Source organism: Scomber japonicus, chromosome 11, assembly GCF_027409825.1.
Source record: "Scomber japonicus isolate fScoJap1 chromosome 11, fScoJap1.pri, whole genome shotgun sequence".
NCBI classification, from domain to species: Eukaryota; Metazoa; Chordata; class Actinopteri; order Scombriformes; family Scombridae; genus Scomber; species Scomber japonicus.
Window position 1 is genome coordinate 29410237 of NC_070588.1, and position 23837 is coordinate 29434073.

The 23837-nt window shown below is 39.0% G+C and overlaps 2 protein-coding genes across 4 annotated transcripts; both read left to right on the top strand.

Moving 5' to 3' along the window:
• The first annotated feature begins 1115 nt into the window (after positions 1-1115).
• creb1b (cAMP responsive element binding protein 1b) lies at positions 1116-4294 on the top strand. Of its 3 annotated transcripts, none has more exons than XM_053328373.1 (7): positions 1116-1225; positions 1352-1526; positions 1621-1721; positions 2635-2789; positions 2893-3078; positions 3809-3962; positions 4150-4294. In XM_053328373.1, the coding sequence occupies exons 1-7, from the start codon at positions 1116-1118 to the stop codon at positions 4292-4294; spliced, it is 1026 nt and encodes a 341-aa protein (XP_053184348.1). The 3 variants fall into 3 exon arrangements, with proteins under 3 accessions (XP_053184348.1, XP_053184347.1, XP_053184349.1); XM_053328372.1 differs by having other exon boundaries at positions 1116-1220; positions 1380-1526; positions 1573-1721; XM_053328374.1 differs by having other exon boundaries at positions 1116-1220; positions 1380-1526.
• Positions 4295-9381: 5087 nt separating this feature from the next.
• Positions 9382-21726, top strand: ccnyl1 (cyclin Y-like 1). The gene is made up of 10 exons (XM_053328028.1): positions 9382-10371; positions 13683-13757; positions 14064-14107; positions 15156-15256; positions 15567-15602; positions 15683-15734; positions 16737-16856; positions 17651-17817; positions 20991-21153; positions 21479-21726. The coding sequence occupies exons 1-10, from the start codon at positions 10209-10211 to the stop codon at positions 21593-21595; spliced, it is 1038 nt and encodes a 345-aa protein (XP_053184003.1). The 5' UTR covers positions 9382-10208; the 3' UTR covers positions 21596-21726.
• Positions 21727-23837: the final 2111 nt, after the last annotated feature.

Genomic DNA, 23837 nt, shown 5'->3' on the forward strand with positions numbered 1-23837 from the left:
ATTCCTAAGTAAACATGGACATGCTAAGGCACAAGGTAAAAAAGAAAATAATAACTATAAATAAGCTACTTGAAAAACAAAGTAAAACCTTTTTAAAAAGTCCTAGAACATGAGCAATAATAAATAGTAGATAAAAGTGAGGAAGAGTCAGTATTACTAAGCAGGGCTGTCACTTTTGTCAGAAGTCAGGTCAAACGAATACAAAATGTCACACAGTTTGTTAGAGTGTATAGAATAAAAAGTGACAGTCCTATTACTGATTGAAATGTAATGAAAATTGAATGTCAAATTTTTCTTGGTTTTCCCTTTGATTAAACAACTTTTATTGTTATTTTATTTATTTCTATGTGCATTTTTTTTGGAAAATAGTTAATAGGGACTGTAATAAGTCACTACTACTACTAATCCCACTAATACAATGCAGTGACATTCCATTCTGCACATTAAAACTGGTCCTTGGCTCTGGGTGCTCTGGATATCCACACACAGGATTCAAGACATTAATCACTCACACAGTCAATATGATTAGTTAGCATTAGTTTTCTCTCTCTCTCTTCTCTCATTAAAATAGTTCTTGAATGTTCCACTGGAGCAGTTTACTCCACTATATAATCCATCAAGGTGCAAGTGTTTTTATCACTCATTCAATTTCCTAGACTTTTATTTTGAAGTTCAGCCACTGTAACTTCCTATCAGGCTTTTCTGACTGTGCTAACAACTTTCATATGAACTTTTCTTTTACCGTAGATCAGAACTTTTGAAGATGGATAAAGATTTGATCTTTTACAGTAAGATACCTTCGAGGGCACCAAGTGGGATCTGCAAACCTTTTTAGATTGTGGGAACATTCTGGGAATATTATTACAGGTTAACATACACCAAATAAAAAAATGTAAAAAAAAAAAGACCCTACCACAACTGATTAGACTGAATGGAACCTCCTAGAACCATAACATTCATACTTGTATGTGTAGTATGTGCTGATCTTCCAGGAATGTTCTCCCATCTAATTAAGCAAATTTGGGTTTCTGAGATATTAGTTATTTGGTTAATATGTTTTGTCCTATGTGACTCCTTGGTGACCCCTCCCTCCTCCCTCCTCTTCAGCTCAGCCAATGAAGATGGAGTCAGCAGCAGAGGCTCAGCAGGGGACGGAGACTGCTGTGACTGAGACGGAAAACCAGCAGATCACCCCGGGACAGATCGCCACCTTGGCACAGGTAACGTCACTGGATGATGTCACTGACGCTGTGAAAAACTGCTGACGAAGCATCCACAAGTTTTAGTCAAGCTTAGTTTTTAACTTTTAACTAAATGAAAACTGAACAAAAAACACAATCCTTCAGTGTAGAAATGTCACGTTGCTTTTTAAATTTCAGGTAACCATGACAACAGGCCACGCTTCAGCAACGGGTCCCACGGTAACGCTGGTGCAGCTTCCCAACGGACAGACGGTTCAGGTGCACGGCGTCATCCAGGCTGCACAGCCATCTGTCATCCAGTCTCCACAGGTCCAGGCTGTACAGGTGAAACACACACAGTGTTACAGCTGTAACATCAGATACATGAAAGCTAAACGCTCTCATGATGTATTTTAATGTGTGTGTTTGTTTATTCCAGATCTCCACCATAGCAGAAAGTGAGGATTCACAGGAGTCAGTAGACAGTGTGACCGACTCTCAGAAACGCAGAGAGATTCTTTCCCGACGCCCCTCATACAGGTAATCACACACACCTCGTGTGTGTTCATTAGGGCTGGGTATCGGTACCCAATATCTTTACCAAAATAAATTGATATCAAGTAGTATGGAAACATCTCCCGTCAAACAATACCTGTAATCAATCCTTTTTGCACCCAGAGCTAGAAAATATGACTATTTATATAGACTTGCTCACATCCAATCAACACAAGGGTTCTTCAATTAAGAAATATTAATAATTTGAAGACTTTCAAAATGCATTTGTGTAAAAAACTAATCATTTAGATGTGGAGGAGTGGTGACATTTATACAATTTAATGCTTCTATCACATGATGGGTATCCGTATCACTTTATGGGTACTTGGCTTGGTACTGGTATCATAATTTTTTTTCAACGATACCCAGCCCTAGTGTTCATACAGGTAATCACACCTGTATGAATACACACCTGATGTGTCACTATCAGTCACAATTATGACATCCCATAACTAAAGAAAACTTATAATGCTACCAAAAAAAAGCTGTTCAATTCAATTCACTGCCTTTATTGTCATTACGTACAATGTACAGTGTCTCTATACAGTAAACATAACTACATACAGTAACACAAAACTACAGACAGTAGACACATTACAGTCTAAATGATACATAAAAACAAACAATGAATAGTATAAAACAGAGGTGTAAAAGCAATACATGTACTCAGTTATATAGCACATACTGCACGGATAATATTGCACAGGATCACAGGTACAGAGTTGTACTTATTAGCCTGATATTCAGCAGTTTAGTTCTCTGATGGCACTTGGATAAAAACTGTTTCCATATAAACATAAATGGTAAATGGACACCTATTCACACACATTCATACACTGATGACACATGTGGTCTGACAAACTGGAACTTTAACCTCTGTGGTTGTTTGTCTCAACAGAAAAATCCTGAACGACCTCTCGTCAGACGCGCCGGCCGTCCCTCGGATTGAGGAGGAAAAGGCGGAGGAGGACTCGTCAGCTGCTGCCACCACGCCCTCCATCACCACGGTTACAGTCCCTACACCCATCTACCAGACCAGCAGCGGCCAATACAGTAGGTGACCGTGCGCCACAAGTGTGACGTCACAGATGATTTTATTATTGATTTTTCTTTTTTCTTTCCTCTCACTTGTTCCCCATCGTCACCAAACACACAGTTGCAATCACACAGGGCGGGGCTATCCAGCTGGCTAACAACGGTACAGACGGGGTCCAGGGCATCCAGACTCTGACCATGACCAACGCAGCAGCAGCCGCTCAGCCCGGAGCCACCATCCTCCAGTATGCACAGACCAGCGACGGCCAGCAGATACTGGTTCCCAGTAACCAGGTGGTGGTTCAAGGTGAGATAGAGCGCACAGATAGTGGAGCTGTTTTCATATCTCCAAAATCAATATGTAATATGTATTCCATTTTGCTTCTGTGATGTCATTTGGAGCCAGAGTCTGCAGGAGAGGTGGGATACGCCCCCTCATTCGGAGGTTTGCGAGCGGCTGTCAACAGCTGTCAATCATTATATCACACCTCCTGTTTACTTTGTGTGTACTTTAATTTTTTGATTTTTTTCAATGTTGGCTCATGTCCTATCTGTTATGTTCAGGACTAATGACCTATACCGTAGCCAGTCACCAAGGGGAGACCCAGATGTGTTGGCTTCATTTTTGGGGAGTTGGCATGACTCCATATTTATATACAGTCAACATTTAGGACCCTGAGAAGGAATACAGACTTTGATGTAAACTGCAGTGAGACCTGTGTATAATAAACACTGCTGTAGCTCCATCTGCTGGCTGGGTTTATATGCAGCTGAAGTGGAGCCAAAGGCCAAAGTATAATAACTAACTTCCTGTTGTTTTTTAGTACTGTAGCATGCACCTGTCTCTTTTATCTCAAGCAGTATCTGTACAATCTTTCTCACTTAATGCACCCCAGTTTTTCTAATCTATCTGATTGTCCAGACTTTGTTATGATGAAACAATAACAACTTTCCAGTGAACAAGCTAACGAAACTCTGCTTTTTCTCAAGAAGTAAGAATTTAAATCTCTGCTTTTTTTCCCTTCAAAACCGCCTAGCTGCTTCTGGTGACGTCCAGGCCTATCAGATCCGAGCAGCCCCCACCAGCACCATCGCCCCAGGGGTGGTCATGGCCTCTTCCCCAGCCCTCCCTACCCAGGGCGCCACCGAGGAGGTGACCCGCAAACGTGAGGTCCGCCTCATGAAGAACAGGTAAGAACAAAGCTGTCTCAGCATCAACAGCAGGTGTAGAAAAAACCCATTTTAGTCAGTAATGCGGTAGAATTCCAGCTTGGCGCTAGCTTTACTGCTGTGAACGCTCTGGTAAGTTTATTTAAAAATTAAAACCCTCCAAAACTCAACCCCAAAAAAGACAAACTGTGTCTTATCCTTCCTACAGAGAGGCAGCTCGTGAATGTCGCAGGAAGAAGAAGGAGTATGTTAAGTGTCTGGAGAACCGAGTGGCCGTCCTGGAGAACCAAAACAAGACTCTTATTGAAGAACTCAAAGCCCTTAAAGACCTTTACTGCCATAAATCTGAGTAACTGAACGCCAAACCAGGCTTAGTAGCATTTCAGTCCCTTCAAAAAAAAAACACTCTGACTGTTTGATCCCGCACATCCGGCCTTCCAGTTTGCACACGGCTGGCTCTGTTTTTTTTTGACGACACCCCCAATCCAGATACATTCATGCTACCTTCACGCACAGTTCGTTATTATCAGTACACTACAAAATACTACTGTGTCTGCTGTCTTCCGGGTCTGATGACAAGACATGAATGAACGGAAATGTTTGAGCCTAAAAGCATTAGCTACAGTCCTGATGGTCCAATCAGCTGTTAACATGTAGCTTCACCTACATATATAATCCAGTAATCCAGAGCCTGCATCTTATTGTCATAGGTTTGGCTAATAGCGAAACATCGTACTCATCACCATCGCACAGATTGTGAACAGAAGTGCAGAAAGAGTCCAATGAGACAGACTTAAGAATTATAAGCCTTAAACTCTCTTTAGACAACAAGCCTCTTTTTGTTGGACGTCTCAGTTTTACTTAATCTTTGCAATAAGTAAGTAAACGTCCTTGAATCTGCCGGTTCAGATGCTTCATAATGGTTTTATAGGAGTACTACGGTAACTTTTAATGTTACCTTTGTTTAGACTTTCAAAATAAGAGCCTGACGCTCGTATTTCATTGGTCTCATTGGATTCCACTAGTGCATTCTCATGTTCACTATGCAATTATTTTTAACTTGTCATGTTTAATGACAGCTAATCAGATGGTTTGTTTTGTGTGTGTTGCCACGGTAGCTTCACATTCAGGGTGGTGAGTTCAGTGTTACACAGCAAACAGCCGCTACTATGACAGCAAGAGCCAGCTTATAAAAACACATCAGTTCCTTTTAATATGAGTGCAATTGAACACATTGAAACAGCAATGAGCTGCTTTATGCTACATTTAACAGCAAGTTCAGTTCATATTTTATATCAAAATCAATTCATACAGCAGTTGAGAGTCTGATGTTATTGTATGAGGTGAGCTCAGTCGCACTCAAAGACTTTGAATTAATGTTGAATCTCTACTTGATCCATATTCTGATGTAAACCAACTTTCCACTAATAAGGCCCCTTGTTGTGAGGATTCTTTAACCAACTGGGCACAGACAAGTCCGTTTTTTATTTCTAAATGTTTTTAAAGATGCTACCAACTGCCTAACGTAATGGGAGTGTGTGTACAGTGTATGGGCAGAGAGCGGATCACTACAGTTCCACTTATCTCCGCATTTCCGCTTCTACTGAACACACTATTGTCAGTCACCTTAAATCAGATTATAAGCAGGCAAAGCCACATATTTCAAGAAAGCTGGAGTGTCCGTTTTTATAGTTTTATCCAACCTTTCTATTCATTGTGGTGACATTTTATTCACTGACTTAACTACTGAAGTCTGTAAATGTAAGAAAGCAGCCACACTGTCTAAATTATATTGGAAGGGAAAATGAATCCATCTAAAATACATTTAAAAAAATCCAAAATACCTCCATCCAGGTACAACTGGCTGCAAATATGCACACAGTTATTTATTTTGTTTCTTTGAAGACAAAGCACAATTTTAACGGATATCCAGATGTGTTCACTTAACTGGGTGTTTGCTCATGTTGCTCACTGCATCCACAGATATCAGCAGTTCACTGGGTGAGCCCAATGTAGTCTGATGATCAGAGCCAGGTTGTTCAACTACAGTTAAATTTGAGGCCAAACGTCATCATTTTGCCACAATTAAAGGATAGAAAAAAAGAAAGAAATAACCACCATTCAGAAATTGTTCAATGAAATTAATTTTTCAGTGTTTTATAATATTGCAGTCTGTCTTATAATGTGGAAGTGTGAGAACTGGTGGTAGAATACAGGTTGGAAAAGCAATTTAACATTAATAATCCACATTCTGTTGGGCCTGCGCTCACTTTTTGAGAATCTACAGTTCATTTATGTAGTAGTCTGTTTATTTTTTTATATGATTGTACATAGACTCTACAGCATGTGTAGACATCATGTATTTCTGTTTATTTGATATATATGATATAAAAAAAGTTCTTATGGCTTGTATGGAACCCAAGTTTGCATATTTGTAACATACGTCGATGTATAATAGAAGACAATGTGTGTGTGTGTGTGTGTGTGTGTGTGTGTGTGTGTGTATGTGTGTGTGTGTGTGTGTGTGTTTTCACGTGATCCACCGGGCCTACCGCAATTATGGCAGCTAAGTGTACGAGGAGGAGAGGCCTTTGTAGGAGATGTGATAGTTTTGGAGTGTTGTGCTCTGTTTATGGTTGACAGTGTTTATTAGAGAAGAATGAGTCTGTGGAGAGCAGCATCGGTTTTCTTATTTATCTGTTAAGTTTCTTTGAAAAAACAGCTGATAAATAAATTGTGCCACCAGTGCAGCCAAGTGTAGAACCCTCAAGTCAGTTACGTAAGTAAGTTGTAAATTTGTTTTTATCTTGTAAACCTGAGAATCTATTGAAAGCACAATGTAACTCTCAACTGGAGCACTTTTTTATGTTTTTTTTATTGTATTTTAACTGTTTATGGTACTACATGGTAGTGTGGTGGCTACACAAAATGTTGATCAGTTCTTAGTAAGGTACATTTGCTCATTTCAACTGGAATATCTGACCTGAATCTTCCCTGAAACTAAAAGATTTTTGACTTTTTGTTGTTGTTAAAGATACACTGTGATTTTGTCCTGGTAACTCCAAATCACTGAAGTTTCCTCCAGCTCATTCAACGTGCTATTACAACTACAACTGCATTCTTTACATTGGAAATAGTGCTTAGGCAGAATACTAGTCACGCTAGCTTTTTCCAGAGCTTTCAATTATATTCACCTGACCTAAGTATGGAACTTAAGTTACGTGATAACTTAAGGTACGCAATAACTTGTTACAGACTAACTGAAGTTACCTGATAACTTGAGTTACACTGACGTATATAACCAGGAGTTAATAACCACCTGGGATTTGTTTGGCTGAAAGCTCTGGAAGCTAGTAAAATGGACTGTGATTTTCGATTATTTTGTCTGAAATTCAATTTCTGTGCTTTGTGAATGACTTTCAGAAGTTGACTAAAGAGCTAAGAGGAAATTTGAGGGGTTTGGACACACTAAAGGAGGTGCTAACAATCAGAGTGGGTTTATTCAAATGACTGTTCATTCAGGTTTGCCCTCTAAACACCTTTCCAAAAAAAAACAACCGAACCTGTTTAAAGATGTGTTTTGTTTCTTTTGTATTGATATCAGCAGACATCAGTTTGTGGTAGCTCTTTGTCATGTTGTACAGTATACATACTGTTTGTATTTGTAAAGTATGGAGGATTAAACATGTCTTAAGGTTGAGTAGGCTTAAGAAACTGCACAGCACCTCATACTTCAGACAGCTTTGGTCACAACACATTAACATGTACTGTACATGTCATCCCTGTTCTCCTCTTACCTGTCACTGTGTGGTTTGGAGAAGTCAATGTAGACATGTTGTACATAGGAGAGGGACAGGAAGCTGTCAATCTGATATAGAATCACTACTTTGGAAAAAAATGTGTATAGGGCGGAGTAGCACCCGAAACTCTTGATACCGATGTCATTATGATCCCCAAGTTACCAAGATGAAAATTTAAATTTTATTGTTTGGTTGGGGAGGGGAGGTGTCACCTTTTTTTTAACTTACACATACTGTACTGGTGCTGAAAAAAGAATCTAGTAATAATCTATTTATGTTGATTTGATATAGTGAGCTCAACTATGTGATGTGATTTTACCAACAATACCAACAGTGTTTTTTCATTTGTGCCAGAATAGTTTCTATGCCACAGCCCTCATTTGTGCATGAACCAGATTGATATTCATGTGTGTAAAAGTACATATATAGAATTTCTAGAACAATAATAATCTTTTTCTAACTTTTCATGTGATGAGTTTCTATATTGCCACTTTTACAAGTTATGGATTTAAAGATGCCATGTATTGTATCTTGTATCTTGTGGGGACGAGGTCACCATACGATGCGTTAATATACTGTTTGTTTCAACTTTTGTCACCATGTAAAACAAAACCAGCTCATTATTTGGAAGTGCTGTAACTCTGACATTGCATCACTCTTTTGTAAACACTTGCTATGACGCAATAAACTGCTCTTGAAGATTGTTAAGTGTTTTTTTTATTGTATGTTACTCGTCATACATGACAGGGAATGACAGGAAATGATAAAATTAGCCTTTAAAAAGAAAGGCACGATAAAGAAAAAAGGCCCCAACTCCATTTTACATAATCCAAGGTGATGTTTCTCAAGTTTCTTTCTTTTTCTTTGTTTGACGAACTGTCCCAAACATAGACATGGGTACTAAATTTGCAGTAATAATAGAGAATAACTGCAAATTTGGACATTTATGAAGCTGGAGCTAGAAAATATTTTGCATTTTTGCTTTATTTATCTATTTATTTTTATTCCCCCACCAGTTACAGAAACATTTTGACCTCAAATGTTGTAACAACTATCATAGGATCTATATACAATATTTCTACCACTGCTTTCTTACAGTTTTTCTTTCTGAAACACTTGAAAACAAATATGTTATGTATGGAAGAGGATTAGGACCACTTGTGAAAAAATTTATTTGAGTGCTGACTTTAAAGCCATAACTCTGATTTGAAACTCAGATCTTAATTTTGTTCTCATTATGCCTTAATCCTCCACCGTAATAATGTTTTCAGCATAATTTTTGAACAAATTTAAATCAGAGACGAAAATGTGAAGTGTCATTCCTTCCTCTCACTGTTTCTTGAATGAGATGGGATACGTTGATTGACAGGCAAAGGGGCGGGATTCAGTTTTCACTGTCAAAAAAGGGTGCGGATCAGTGACGATACGAAAATAGCAGCGTTGTAAATACATTTCATCGGTTTAAATCTTCTCTTACAGACGGCTCCTTCAACCAATGAGCGACTAAAGAAATTCATTGTTTTGATTTCTCCGCCAATTGGAGTGAATGGAATCCATAAGTGGGCGGGGTTACAACATCCCTGTGCCAGCTAGTGTTGAATGTGAGCTCCGGTAACAGATGGCGGTTGTGGGGAGAAGCACCTACGGTAGAAGTCAGACGGGGTGGATGCACTAATGGGAGAGACCGGACAGGTTATTAGAGTTTCTTGCCTGAAGAGAAACCAGAAGAGGGCCTCGCCATTATAACCTTATTTTTTGCACCCAGTGACGGATTTGTCTGTCTCTCATATCCTTTTTTTTAAATCGTGGTTGTCTACTGAAGGCCGCAGAAGCCTCGGGCTAGATTTGGCGACACACCGAACTGAGTAGACGAGGACATCAGTGGGATTGTTTGGAAAGTCTCGTACAATGTATTCACCAGGATTTGACGTTTGGAAGTCGTAACGTATTTATTTGTATAGCATCATTTGTGTTTAATTTATACCGAAAGGTGGAAATGAATGTGTAACTTAGTATAAAAAAGTTAAAGAGACATGCTAACTAGTTAGCTAGTATGCTAAAATGCTAGTTAGCTACCTAGCAGCGAAACTCTAGCGTAATGAATGAATGAACGAATTGGCAACCCCCTGCTTTTTAACCAAGTACTGGTTGCTGATGTCGATGCAAGAACACGTCGAATATTAGACGAGACAACGCTGATTTTTATACAACATAGCAAATTAAGCTTGTTGGGGGCGAACTCTTGTGTGACTGTTAAATCTCTGCAGACCCACAAATGGACAGGAATGCGGTTCCTGGGAGTCGCTGGACGGCGGCGATCTAGCACGCAAACATAGTGTTGTGCTAACAGTACCACATAGCCTCGGTAATGTTTAAAAAGCTGGGTGCAGCTAACTTCAGCTAGCCACACATATTTGCACTACTTGGACTTAGCTGCAATAGCGTTAAGCGTACACCGGCGTTTGGGATGGGCAACACGGTGTCATGCTGCGTCTCTCCCGAGTCGAGCCCCAAACTTCCTTCGAGGCAACCGGCAGAGCGGCTGGAGGAGCTCCAGACCAGCACCGAAGTGAGCGACGATAACACCGCGCCCTACCTGCAACATATAAGCGACAGAGAAGTCCCTGATGGTACGTGTATTACTTGATACCTGCCTCCTATTATCACCTGAAACATCATTAGGGTTTCCTGTATTTGGACACACCCATATTGTTTGTTAATAGGGAGAAGGCGCTGTCATAGTGACGAGTGAGCTTCATATGATTCCTAAATACACAACTTCAACAGATCAGAAAATACTTACTGCTTATTTACACACACGCCCTTATACTTGCCTGGATATGGGACCACACCACTAATGTGGCTAACCTAAACACATAGAGTGCAGATCTCTATTGTAATAAATAACAATATAATGTTAAAGCCCTATGTCAGGACTTTAAAGAAGACACACTCACACACAGATGCCCTCTTTTTAAGTCTTGCCAAGTTGCCAGGCGTGTTTACTGCCAGCAGTGCACCCATGATGAGGACATTCTTGGCACTCTTAAGCTGGGCACTGCATCATATTGATTCCACTGGCGTCACATTACCAAGTCGGAAACGAACAATGAAAACAAGCCGCTCATCATCGTTGGCACTCTTATTAACCACGCTGAAATAGAACAATAAAAACATTCCCCTTTTATTATTATTGTCAATTTCTTTTCTTAACAGCCTAGAGTTTATTTAACTCTCACATACTGTTCATATTCTGACTCATAATTAGTCTCTACACCAATTCACATTCATAAATTCATGTTTAATTCAAAGACATTCACAATCACTATTGTATGATCCAGGAGAACATTTTACAGAATATGATGAATACAACAACGTCTTTGAATGATGATTTTAGATTTTGTTTAATAAGCACAGTTCAAACTTGTAGATTTGCATATATAAAAATGTGTAGCTGCACAAAACTATTAATAATTCTGCATTTTATTTCTGTATACTGTGGGTCACATTAGGAAAAACCCAGCTAAAATAAGTGTATATGGTGTTTTTACAGCTCTCAAATGTTAAATGGGTCAAATTTGACCGTGAACAGTATGTAAGGGTTAATAGTGTATATCAGTGTATAGGTTACAGTGTGGGTTTGTGTCATAGTCTATCCTTGCTGAGCTTCAGTGAAGAGAGAGTAACACAAAGAGGGAAGATACCCACTTAACTCATATAAACCTCAGATTAACTTTTGAACACACTTTTTTCACTAAGCGCAATGCTGTGTTTTAAAGGTGGACTGTGGATGTGTTGCCCCATCACTTTCATTGGAAACAGATTAGGAAGGGGTCTTGTAGCGGTCAGTATGAACAAGAGGAAATGACCTCAGTAAGACAGAGCTCTGATGGTGAAAGCATCTCAAATCATTCTCTGTGATAAAGGCTGAAGCTCAGCGTTGGACTCTCAGCCCTTGTGTCGCCACTCCTCAGACTCTCAGACGCACACACTGTTCATTCCACTCATGTTGTGGTGGGCCCTAGTGTGTGTGTGTGTGTGTGTGTGTGTGTGTGTGTGTGTGTGTGTGTGTGTGTGTGTGTGTGTGTGTGTGAGGCCAGCTGTTGGCAGGGTGAGGGTCAGAATCAGTCCAGCAGTCCTTCCTTACATTCCTTGTGTCTCTTCTGGCTGTCGTCACTTCACACATGCTGCCATCTCCTAATCCCTCGTGTTTTATGTAACAGTTCTTTCATTTATGAACAAGTGTGATCTTCAATGTAAAGCTCTGTCTGGAATTATCTTAACATCTAGAAGTGGTTCACATGCTAAAAACCAATGAGTCTACAATGTAAATATCATACACAACATGACCTCTGTGTCCTGATCAGAGGTGTGTTCAAGCCCAATTTGATCTGAAGTGGGCCAGAAGAGTGAAACCATTGCATAATAACCTATAAATAATATATACTATAACTTTACTATAATAAATAATCTATTTACAAAACAGATGAATAGCCTGAGATGTTTTAAGCCTTACATACTGTTCATATTCTACATCTTTGCAATATGTTCCAGTCTAAAAATCTCCTCCATAGAAAGTGTCTATACTATGTTGAAGCACAGATGTGTTTATAAAGCATCAATAGTCGATCTGACTGATCAATAAATGTGATTAAACCTTGATTCATGTTTCAGAGAGCAGAGAGAGTGTATTTTTTAGCTTTTACACCAAAAACAGCTCCTATCACACAATATCATGTCCTATTTTACCTAAGACATGAAAATATAACATAGCAATAATGATGGAAATGTATTTCATGTAAAGGTAAAATGAGCAGAACTTTATTGTATAACCATTAGAACCATCAGTCTTCACTGCTACATCATAAAAACTACTATCTTATTAAAACTATGAACTATTCACTTCACTAACATACATGTCAATAGATACAGAGATAATTTGACCCAGAACAACATCAATGGAATAACATGTGTAGCACCTATATAAAAGTATAATATTTTTTCATTGCATTTTCGGCCACTTTAGGAAAAGTCATCAACTGTCGACAATATGTAGCCATTGTTTTATATATTATATAGAACTGTATTGTGGTCAGGCTAGAAAAACCTCTGAAGCAGTATTTTACATGACCTCCTCACAGCTGACCATGCTCCTGTAACCTGCCATCATACTTTCTTCAACTCCGTATGTTTCACACCTCTGATCTAGAAATAAAACCCTGCCAAATGATTCCTGTTTTTAAAAAAAAAAGTGATGAACTGTAACCTTTTTCCAGCCAAAATAATTGTAAGTTTATACAAATTTTTCTGCCAGTTTTTCATAATAAACCCCTTCATTCAAAAGTCAACTCCACCAGTTTTACACAGCTGTTTCAGTAGTTAGACACAGGAAGCAGTACCAGTGTTGAAATATGATAATTGTGTAAAAAGTAGTTGTCAGAGAAGTCTTAAAGGCTCTGTATTTAACAGTGAAACACAATATGTGAGCGGTGTACACTTCCAGAGGGATTTCCATCAAATCTGGACCATTAAAAAGTGGCTGTCACTTTGAGGTTGGTGCCAAACACACACCTCCTGTCTGTGTGTGGTGTGATTTTATATAACCATGATTACTTTTTGTAAAGACCCCTGAGCACAGGATGAGTCATCAAACAAAGCCAGAAATACTCTGATAGTGATATAATGAGATAAATGAATAATTACCACAGGAGCACTGGATTAAAACTATGAATATTTTAATTACATGGGTTTTAAATAGCTGCCTGTTGGCTGGAGAAATCTTATAGGCTCAAACTGTTTGTATAAAACACATCCAAAAGTGTTCATATAAGAAGATCATGACTTCAAGCGTGAGACAGGAGGTTGCAGCAGCTCTGAACCTGATAATGAAGTATAATGAAAATATTAGGAAAGTCAGCTAACCCACTTCCTGCTTCCTCAGAGCTGGCCCAGGAGTCCAACCCCTCAGACCACGCCAGAGCCAGCACCATCTTCCTCAGCAAGTCCCAGACAGACGGTGAGCAGCAGTCCATCAGTCATATTAACACACACATCTGACACTCAGGATTTACAGGATCGATACAACAATATACACTTAACTGTATGAATTGGAATCATTTTCTGTGTTATTTTCTATGGAATTCTAGCAGTGGTATTAAAACATCACTACTCACTGTAATGTAGAGTTTGATGGAGTTTGCTCAGCCTGTAATGTTGCTGTAAATGTACATTGTCTAGTCATTGTTAATGAAAGCATGTACTGTACTGTACGTTGAGCATTTGTATCTCAGCTGTGCTAAACATGTTTTTCTTCCTTTCACAGTACGAGACAAGAGGAAAAGCAACCACATAAACCATATCAGTCATGTAAGTATTGAATCTAAACTCATTCCATTCACTGCATCACATGAGGAAGTCCTCTATCACAAGATATGCAGCTTTATACTGCTCAAAGACCTCTTTCATTGGTTGCAGATGTCTTTAACACAATAATCTTATGTTTACTTTGATTCAATAGTTTTATTTATCTACCTGATATAGTTATGCATTGTTATTTCTTGTAAATGAGGATTCCTTCTCTATGGTCTTTACAGGTAAAATAAAGGTTAAGAATAATGATAGTAACAATAATAAAAAATAATAATAATTACAAATGTATGTAGTGATATAGCAGATTTTCTAGATAAGCTATGATGATGATGATGATGATAATAATACTACTAATAATAACACTACTATGACTACTCCTACTACTAAGAATAACAATAATAATAATAATGTATGTTATGAAAAAGCTGATTTTCTAATGATATATGATGATAATAATAATATTAATAATAATATTTACATAAGTATGTTGTGATATAGCAGGTTTTCTAGATGATGGTTGTGATGATAAATAACGTTACTTGTATAGCAGCTTTCATACAATAAACGCAGCTCAAAGTGCATTACAACAAATTCAATTACATACACTAAGTGCGTCACATTTAAAGGGTCATAATGGCAATGTTAAAACAACAACAACAAAACAACCAACAGAAGATGGAGAAGCACTTAGTAAAAGTAGCTTAAACCTCTTCTTGTCTTCTTGTCAACTGTGCAATGTTTTTCCTCCAGTCTGGTTTGACTGTTTATAAAGCATAAGGTAGAAATCATCACCTAATTCTGTGTTGCACCTTTTTATCCAACTTCATTCCAACTTCCCACAGCTTTTACACATATTAAAGGAAAGTGATGGTCAATAGACCTCATTTAAATGAAATTATACCAGTTATATTGACAACCTGAGCATTCAGAGTAAACGCACACCACTAAAGCTATGTGCTACATATATAATAAATTCTACCATGCTGCCTCCACAGTCCTGTGGTCAGTTCAGGTTATTAACTATGTGTGTTTTCTACATTTAAAGGTATCTCCTGGTCCACTGTCAAAGAAGTACAGCTCCTGTTCCACCATCTTCATAGACGACAGCACCGTCAGCCAGCCCAACCTCAAAAGCACAATCAAGTGGTGAGAGACAACGCGCTCGTAAACATCTGACTGTTAGCATCATGATGGAGCGCTGCAGTAATTAGTGGATGCGTGACTAACACAGATAATCCAGAGCTTAATGTAGCACAGCCTGCTCTAATATTTGACTCAGTGTGGATAAACAGATTTTTATGAGGATTATCTGGAGGAAAATCTGCAAATATTTAGTCACACACACACACACAGACACACACACACACACACACAGACACACACACACACACACACACACACACAGACTACTACTAATATAACAAAAACTAATAAAGTATTTTGTTCTTTTCTCCAGTGTCACTTTAGCAATATACTACCACATCAAAAACAGGTAAATGAGCTCTTCATCTATTATAATAGTGTTGTTATCATTTGTATAATGTGTTGACAAATGCATTGTGTGCTGTTTAGGGACTCTGACAAGTCATTGGACATCTTTGATGAGAAATTGCACCCCTTATCAGTGAGTATGATGATTTTAGGTTTACAACAACTGTCACAAAGGCTCCTTATCTGGCTTCCAGCAGCAAGACACATGGACAGAAAGTCACTTCTCCTAACCAACAGTTTATATAGTAATAGTTTATTATTATTATTTCCATGTCTGTGTAAAAGGTGTAAAAGCAACCAATAATCCTGTATCCTCCTCTCTGACAGACTTTATAAATGAAATTTCCATTCAGTTGTAGACGTCTGATAAGGACACATGACTAATATGAAGACTCTCATAGCTCAGTCTGGAGGCTCCAAACTGAAGAAGACAATAATGAGGGTTAAGAGGGACATTTGGGATGAAGTAGCACATAGATCAAATAAACATTACTACTTGCAGCTTTTGGTCTTGTTTATGGGTCAGTGAGCTTTTTAATGTCCATGTGGTTTAGTTTAAATTTAAAGGGTTAAAATGTGAAAATGAATGATGAATAACTTGCACTCATTCTTTTTTTGTGGACTCAGCATCAAATTTCTGCTTTTAATCCGTTTTGAGAGAATATATTAGAGGATTATTGTAAAAATGTCTAAGTGGTGTAACCATAAAAACTTTGTACCAAATAATTCAACTTACTTAAAAACACTAAATAGTCAATAAATCACCATAGCAACTAGTTTGGCATGATCTTACATTATAACTTTTATATGAAATAAAGCTAATGGAATACAATTGTTCTAAATATTACATTTAATCTGGAGGATCATGGAGATCAGGAAACATTTATCATTATTAGTATAAGTCCACTTAAATACACTGTAGGTGATAAAATATTGAATATTTTATCCATTTTGCCTTTTTCAGGAGCATTCAGTGTTATTTTTGGTTAAAAAAATGGTGCAAATGTAATTTTAATTCACCATCAGTGGATTTTAATGACATAATCAAACAGGCTCTTCTTCATGTTGCTGTTCATATACTTAAAGATGACGTCATGACATCAGACTCATCAGCTGTTGTGTGTTGGTCCTGCAGAGAGAGCCAGTGCCAGACGACTACTCCCGCGTAGACCCAGAACACAAACTGATCTACCGCTTCGTTAGAACACTCTTCAGTGCTGCTCAGCTCACTGCTGAATGTGCCATTGTCACTCTCGTAAGTCTCTCTTTTGTTTTTTCTTTCATTAAAAGCTATTCACACCAAACGTTTGCCCTTCTGAGAATAAAAAGTTCAATATTAGATCAGTTTTTAGGAAGTGAGAAACCTGGTCACTAGAGGGCAGTAAAGCTACACAGACTCACTGTGACAGGTGATGATCAGGACACATGCTGGATGTCACTCATTGTTACTGAAGAGCAGAGGAATAGTTAAACACTCTGAGTCATGCAGAGAACCATCACTCTCAAATATCAACAGTCAAAGTAACAGTGCTGCCTGTGAAGATGAAGTTTCTGATAAATGATGCAGGAAGTAGTCTAGGATAAACTGGACTTTTGCTCCTGTTGTAATGTAGATAATTAACAAGGTATTTTATAGTCATGTCCATCCTTAACCCTTACATAGTGGTCAGGTCACATTTGATATGATACGTAATGTTAATAAAATATGTATCTTGACTGCAGAAGAATTGAACAACGGACAAGTCTAATTTTTGTCAGTCATGACCTCACTCAGGAAGGTAATGTTAATTCATTTTGTCACGTTTATAATAAACTTGAGAGAAGCGACAGTCAGCGCTGCTAAAAATGAGAAGCTGCTACTTTTTAACACTGTCGTTTGCTGATAAAAATGCACCCAAATCATTCTTCATATTCACACTAACACATGAATAAAAAGCTCTGCAGCACTGCAACACTAAGAAACTGAAGGCAAATGAAACACATCTGTAGTGTTATAATATCAAACTTCTAAAATCTCTTCAACTTTTCAAACACCTGCTCCAATCAAAGGTGTACCTGGAGCGCCTGCTGACCTACGCCGAGCTGGATATCTGCCCCTCCAACTGGAAGCGCATCGTCCTGGGAGCCATCCTGCTGGCCTCCAAAGTGTGGGACGACCAGGCCGTGTGGAACGTCGACTACTGCCAGATCCTCAAAGACATCACAGTGGAGGACATGTGAGTTAACGCACAAACTAAAAGATTCAAAAATAGGGATGTCCCGATCCGATATTGATATCGGAAATCAGTCCGATATCAGCCAAAAAAGTGAATATCGGATTTTATCGGACTGAATCTAAAAACTCCGATATAAACGCTCCGATATAAGCTGTCCATTTACCGCTCCAGCACTTCTATAATAATAGGTGACTCTGGTTTGATCACTCTCCAACACAGTAGGTAGCGGTTATGCCCCTTAATTAACGTTGGTGCCGGCCGCGGAAGAAGAGCGTCTCTGATCCAGCATGCACAGCCCACGTGATCACAACAACGACAACGTGTGTGCCTGCAGCAAGGTGTAGTGATGTCGGCTGTGTGGAAGTATTTTACTGTAAACTCGGACAAAGACGTTGCAGCTAAATGCAACATTTGTCAGGCGCACGAGTGTGGAGAGTGAAAGACTCTTCAGCACAGCGTCAATTATCATTGAGGAGCACAGGAGCAGGCTGACAGCACAGCATGCTGAAATGCTTATCTTCTTAAAAAAAAATCTCCACATTATGCTCGGACTGCAGAAAGTGGAGGAGGAGGAGGAGTAGTAAGGGTAGTCAGCACTGACTGATTATTATTTGTTTTATGCTCTTGTTATTAGAGTGATATGTTTATTGTGTTTACACTCTATTCTTCAGTGAAGACTAAGAGTAATTACTACATTGTTTTGGGCACAGTCAGTCAGTGAAACTGGAGCTGTGTGAACTCTTAACTTAGAGCAGTTGGACAGTGGACAATATTGTGTTGTTGTTGTTGTTTTTGTCCCTGCCCACAGTTGTTTCCAACATATGCTGACAGTAAAAAAAAATAACTGGAGTGAACTTGAATTGTTTGCACTTTAAAATTTAATTTATTCTATTCAATTGTATAATGATGTTGGTAACCAGTGGTTATTTTGCACTTTAAATATAACATTTTGTTTTTATTGGATTTGTTGAGGTAATACTCTTTTATTTATGTTGAAGGTTAAAATTTATGTAACCAATTGGTTAATAATAAATGGGTCAGTTTTTCCTATACCTACTGTTGCTGACTATTGTTTTCTGTTATATCACTACAACATCAGTAACAGTAACATCACTTTATCAAGCCTTTTCTAACATTCCACACAACAAAATAAGGAATAAATATATGTATGATTCGTGCCTATATCGTATCGTATTGATATCGGTATCGGCCAATACTCAAGGCTACAATATCGGTATCGTATCGGAAGTGAAAAAGTCATATCGGGACATCCCTATTCAAAAAGAATCCCTATCTCAGCCTTACATGTCCTGCACACACCTTGAATACTCCAGGAAATGCCTAATGCAAGGATAAGAGAACTTCATTTTTGTTCCGATTTCATCTTCTAAATCTAGCAGCTCTGAGTCTTTGCACTCCGAGATGCTCCAAGTGGAGAAAAAGAAAGATCCCTAACAAAGACGACACATGTCACAGTACAGCATTATATTGTTTGACCCCTAATGAAAAAATGTAACAACAAAGATGCACTTAAAGCAGACAGAGGAAGCTGTATCATCTGTGCTGTCACTCCATCTATAAACCAGTGAAGAGCTGCACTCAGAGCACCCAGACTTTATTTCCTATTGTTTTCTCCTGCGTGTGGCTGCCATAAGCTACTTTCAAGGACACAGTTCACACTAAAAGCCAGTTAATTGGAGACCAAAACAGAGTGTCTCCAGTTGGTAAAATGTAGATTTTCAGGTGAGTGGTACAGGTTATGGTTAATTCTCCAGGAAATGAATGTAAGTCTATGTAATGTCCCCAGAAATGACCTAAACACGTTTGTGTGTGTGTGTGTGTGTGTGTGTAAGAGGTTGAAAGTGCCTCCTTGTTTTTTTGTGATTTGGAAAGGTACGTGCTCTGCCTGCATGTGTGTTCTCTCTCTTTCCCCCCTCTCATATGTCTGACCTCCACTCTCCCTGCTCTGTTTTCATTGCCGTCATTGAAGTGTCTTTGTGAGCCCGGTCGGGTCTGGAGCGAGGGATGGGATGGAAAGAAAGGTAGAGAGAGAGAGAAACAGAGAGAAATGGAGGGGAGGGTCTCAAGTGCTCTCACTGCTTCTACATAATGGCCCCTGGCTCTCGCCCACTCCATTAGTTGCCCCGGGAGACCAGATATCACACACACACACTCACACACTTGCAGCACCTTTGCTGACCAACAAAGCATCCTGGATGCGGTCTCCTTGGCGACCACCTCCCCCTTTAGTTTTTCTCATGGCTGTGATGATGAGGAAGGATGATGGAGGTTGTAGTCAAGAGAAGATGAGCTGCCACACTCCAGCCGGGTGTACATGCAGGAAGTGTGTTTGTGTGAGCGAGAGAGAGAGGGGGGGGGGGGAGAGGGAGGTATGGCTCTTACCTTGGAAGAGTTTTCACTAACAGGTAATACAAGATCACATCACCTGTTGTGCTCTGATTCTCATGACCAATCAGGAAAGCAGGGAGACAGACAAGAAGAAATGTTTTCCACAGATTTGCATCTGTGGAGTTCAAACAGCTGGATGGTTGATTTTAGTTTGACCTCGGCTCGTCTGAATTCATTGTTTTTAATGTGAAAGAGTAGATATGGCTGACGTTTGCAAACATTCTTTAACCCTTTGCATACTGTTCATATTCTGACTCATAATAAGGTCTACACCATCATTAATACATGATTGATTCTTCCTTGTGTGAAAAAAGACATTCACAATCATTATTTTATGTTCCAGGAGAACATTTAATAGATGTGTATGATGAATACAACAACATGTTTGAATGCTGATTTTTGAATTTTTATTAATAAATACACATCAAATAAGTACATATATAAAATGTGTGTAGGAACAGTCTGGCTAAAAGAAGTTTTTACAGCTCTAATATGTAAAGAGTGGGTCAAATGTGACCCTGAACAGTATGTAAGGCGTAAATTAAACAGTATTTTTTCAGAATGATTGCAGTGTCAAAATGACAAGCTCTTGCACATAATGGTTGAATTTGCATCAATTCTTATGATTGCAAGATGAGTGCAGCGGAGGATCAAAGTCCCCCGAAGAATCTGTCATCAGCAGTAGGTTTTTGAGCAGAGTCAGGACTCCGTCAGGAAGTTTTGGCTGTCTGGATTAACCCTCAGGTATTTTTCCTACCTCCCAGGAATGAGATGGAGCGCCACTTCCTAGAGCTCCTCCAGTTCAACATCAACGTGCCAGCCAGCGTGTACGCCAAGTACTACTTTGATCTGAGGCAGCTGGCCGACGACAACAACCTCAGCTTTCCTCTGGAGCCCCTCAACAACCAGCGTGCCCAGAAACTAGAGGTGAGCTAACCCTGCCTTTGTTTACTCATCATGCAGCTGTTTACATACATAGATGAGAAGCTAGTGGCTACTTCACATGAGGGACACTACTATCTTTTCATTCATTATTGATGAATAATTCTGTTGAATATTTTCTCAATGAATGGATGAGTTGTTTGGGGATCACTGTTGTTTTGGTCCATTTCAGCAGTCCACATCTCAAAAATATTCACTTTACAATGTGGATTTTAAGACTTGACAAGAAATAAACTCATTTATTGACCCGTGTTTATTTTAGAAAGGGTCTCCATGGACTGAATCTGAGTTTGCATTTGTTTTGTTTCAGGCCATTTCCAGACTATGTGAAGACAAGTATAAGGACCTGAGTCGAGCAGCGATGAGACGATCCCTCAGCGCAGACAACCTGATAGGTATACGACACTCCAACGCTGTGCTCTCATAGGCCAGACTGCTGCCACGGCCCCCCCCCCCCCCCCGACTTCCAAAGCCCAGCTACTCCACACAGCCAGCCGCAGACCAACGCGGCCGCCTCAGAGGGTCAGCACGGCCCCCCCATCCCCTCTCCCCCACCGTCACGCAGGATTCAAGCGTGAACCTCTACTGTAAAACCGGCCCAAAACACTAATTGACATCACAGGATTTTGTCAACCGAAACTTGAAGATTAAGGTGTAAACTTAAAAATGTGACCATGCAACTCTTGTTTTTACAAAATTCCCTATTTATACTTAACATGTCCCTTATCTCCATAGAGAGAGTATCAACTAGGAATGGTTCTAACGTATCTGATCTTTTGAAGGAGGAATTTGGATTGTTTTTTAATGACAGCATGAAAAGATGAGGCTGATGTGTTTTCTCAACAAAACAAATCTCATGGAAAGACCAAAACCAACATCTTGCACTGTAGCTAACACAACAGAATGGAGGCTGCTGTTGCTTGTTGTTTGTTTAGGATCATCCATCAGTGGTGGATTAATGTATCCATGGTGATAAAGGAAAATGTCAAATCATGGCAAAGAAGCATATATGAGTAAATGAAGGTTTCATAGACAGGAACGGTTCTGATATTGGTCTTTTCATTGGGTTTGTAGACAATAATAGAGATATAGAATATTACCAGACTCATCATGTCAACAAACACATCACACCTCCTTGTAAATTAGAGTTAATACCAAACTTTACTTTTGAGAGTGTAAATCAGACTTGTTTACTGTTAATATCTGTGGTGTCGGATTCTGTTGGCGTTTAGACTTGGATGGATTATTACATCACGTCTCACATAATAAGGTGTTACACTTTGGAGTATTTAAACAGACTTTTTGGCTGAAGACTTTTGCCAGTCGGCCATCGTCTGTGACAGTCCATCAGGGAATCAGGAGCACCAGTCTGGATTCACTTTGACTTTTTCAAATTCTCTTCAGGTGATCAGAAAGGAGCCAAGTCACAGATAGTGGATCAGTATTGATACAGTTAGGAGGATGTAATGTAGGTTCGGGGTCCATGTGGTTCAGCCTCACACACAGTATCGTCCCCTCAAATCCTCCTCAACAGATTACTACACCTGTGCTCGTCCCAGGCGCCCCAACCCCCCCGACCAGAGCTTTTCGAACACACTACATAGATATTGAGGGGAGTAAAAAAAAAAAAGGAGAAAAAAGAGACTGATGGATACTCCTCTCCTTTTTGCTTACTATGTAGGCTACTAGCTGTGAAATTTCTCTTGTTTTTAATTGAAAACCATTTGCAGATGGAGTATTTTAAATAAACACTAATCATGTAACAGAGTTCTGTTGTGGTTATTGTGTGAGATGACGATGATGATAATGATGGATGATGATGATGATGATGTTAAACTAAACAGTAGCAGCAGTGTACGGTCAGGTTTGAGCCGCCTCATCACTAACACAAAGAACAGATGTTTAGTGTTGAGTGTGCCAGATGTTTAGGCCGTCATCCACTAAATAAACGTGTCAGGATTCTGGGCGTCACACCACCATGACTAAACAATTCCCTTTATACTCACTTAGAAACTCATTCTAATGGAAACTAACATCTTAGCATTACTGTACTTGAGTGTAGATATTAGAATATTAGCATTTTACACACTACAGTGGCAGTGTTGCAAATCAATGAGTTTTAGCATCAATATGAATCACTTTGATTTGTTGGGTTTATCATTAGCTGAATTAGCGCAGTATATTTATAATAACGTATGGAAAAGGATTATATCATGATATTTATGTGGATGTCACAGTAGTTAAATAACCTGTACTGTGATAGATAATTTTATGTATATTGCTTTAAATAATATCAGTTTATATTCTACTGTTCAATATGAGAGTGCTGAATTCTCATAATGTCCACACTAGAGTTTGACCAATATATCACTCAATCACAGATATATCAGTATCAGTGTTTATGCTGTCTAAGGCTGCTCAAATAATTGACATTTGATCATGATTACGATTTAGGGGCCAAACGATCTCAAAACTAATAAAATCGAGGGGAAACGATTTTTAATAATAATGAGATAGCGCTCAATAACAAAGGTTTTATTTTGAAAAGCTTAAACGGGAAGCCGCCGCAGCACAGTTAGCTTGACAGAAGCTGAAACACACGGCGAAATCTTTTAACTGTAAATAAAAGTGCAGAGTTTCCAGCCTGCGTCAGACGAAGCTGAGTTTAC

Excerpts from the sequence above, each read along its gene's own strand:
- creb1b (XM_053328372.1), top strand. The coding sequence starts at position 1,116 with ATGAAGATGGAGTCAGCAGCAGAGGCTCAGCAGGGGACGGAGACTGCT. Across the intron at positions 1,527-1,572 it reads CACAGGTCCAGGCTGTACAG|CTAAACGCTCTCATGATGTA; the intron begins GTGAAACACACA and ends GATACATGAAAG. Across the intron at positions 3,963-4,149 it reads GTCCGCCTCATGAAGAACAG|AGAGGCAGCTCGTGAATGTC; the intron begins GTAAGAACAAAG and ends TCCTTCCTACAG.
- ccnyl1 (XM_053328028.1), top strand. The coding sequence starts at position 10,209 with ATGGGCAACACGGTGTCATGCTGCGTCTCTCCCGAGTCGAGCCCCAAA. Across the intron at positions 15,603-15,682 it reads TACTACCACATCAAAAACAG|GGACTCTGACAAGTCATTGG; the intron begins GTAAATGAGCTC and ends TGTGCTGTTTAG. Across the intron at positions 17,818-20,990 it reads GACATCACAGTGGAGGACAT|GAATGAGATGGAGCGCCACT; the intron begins GTGAGTTAACGC and ends CCTACCTCCCAG.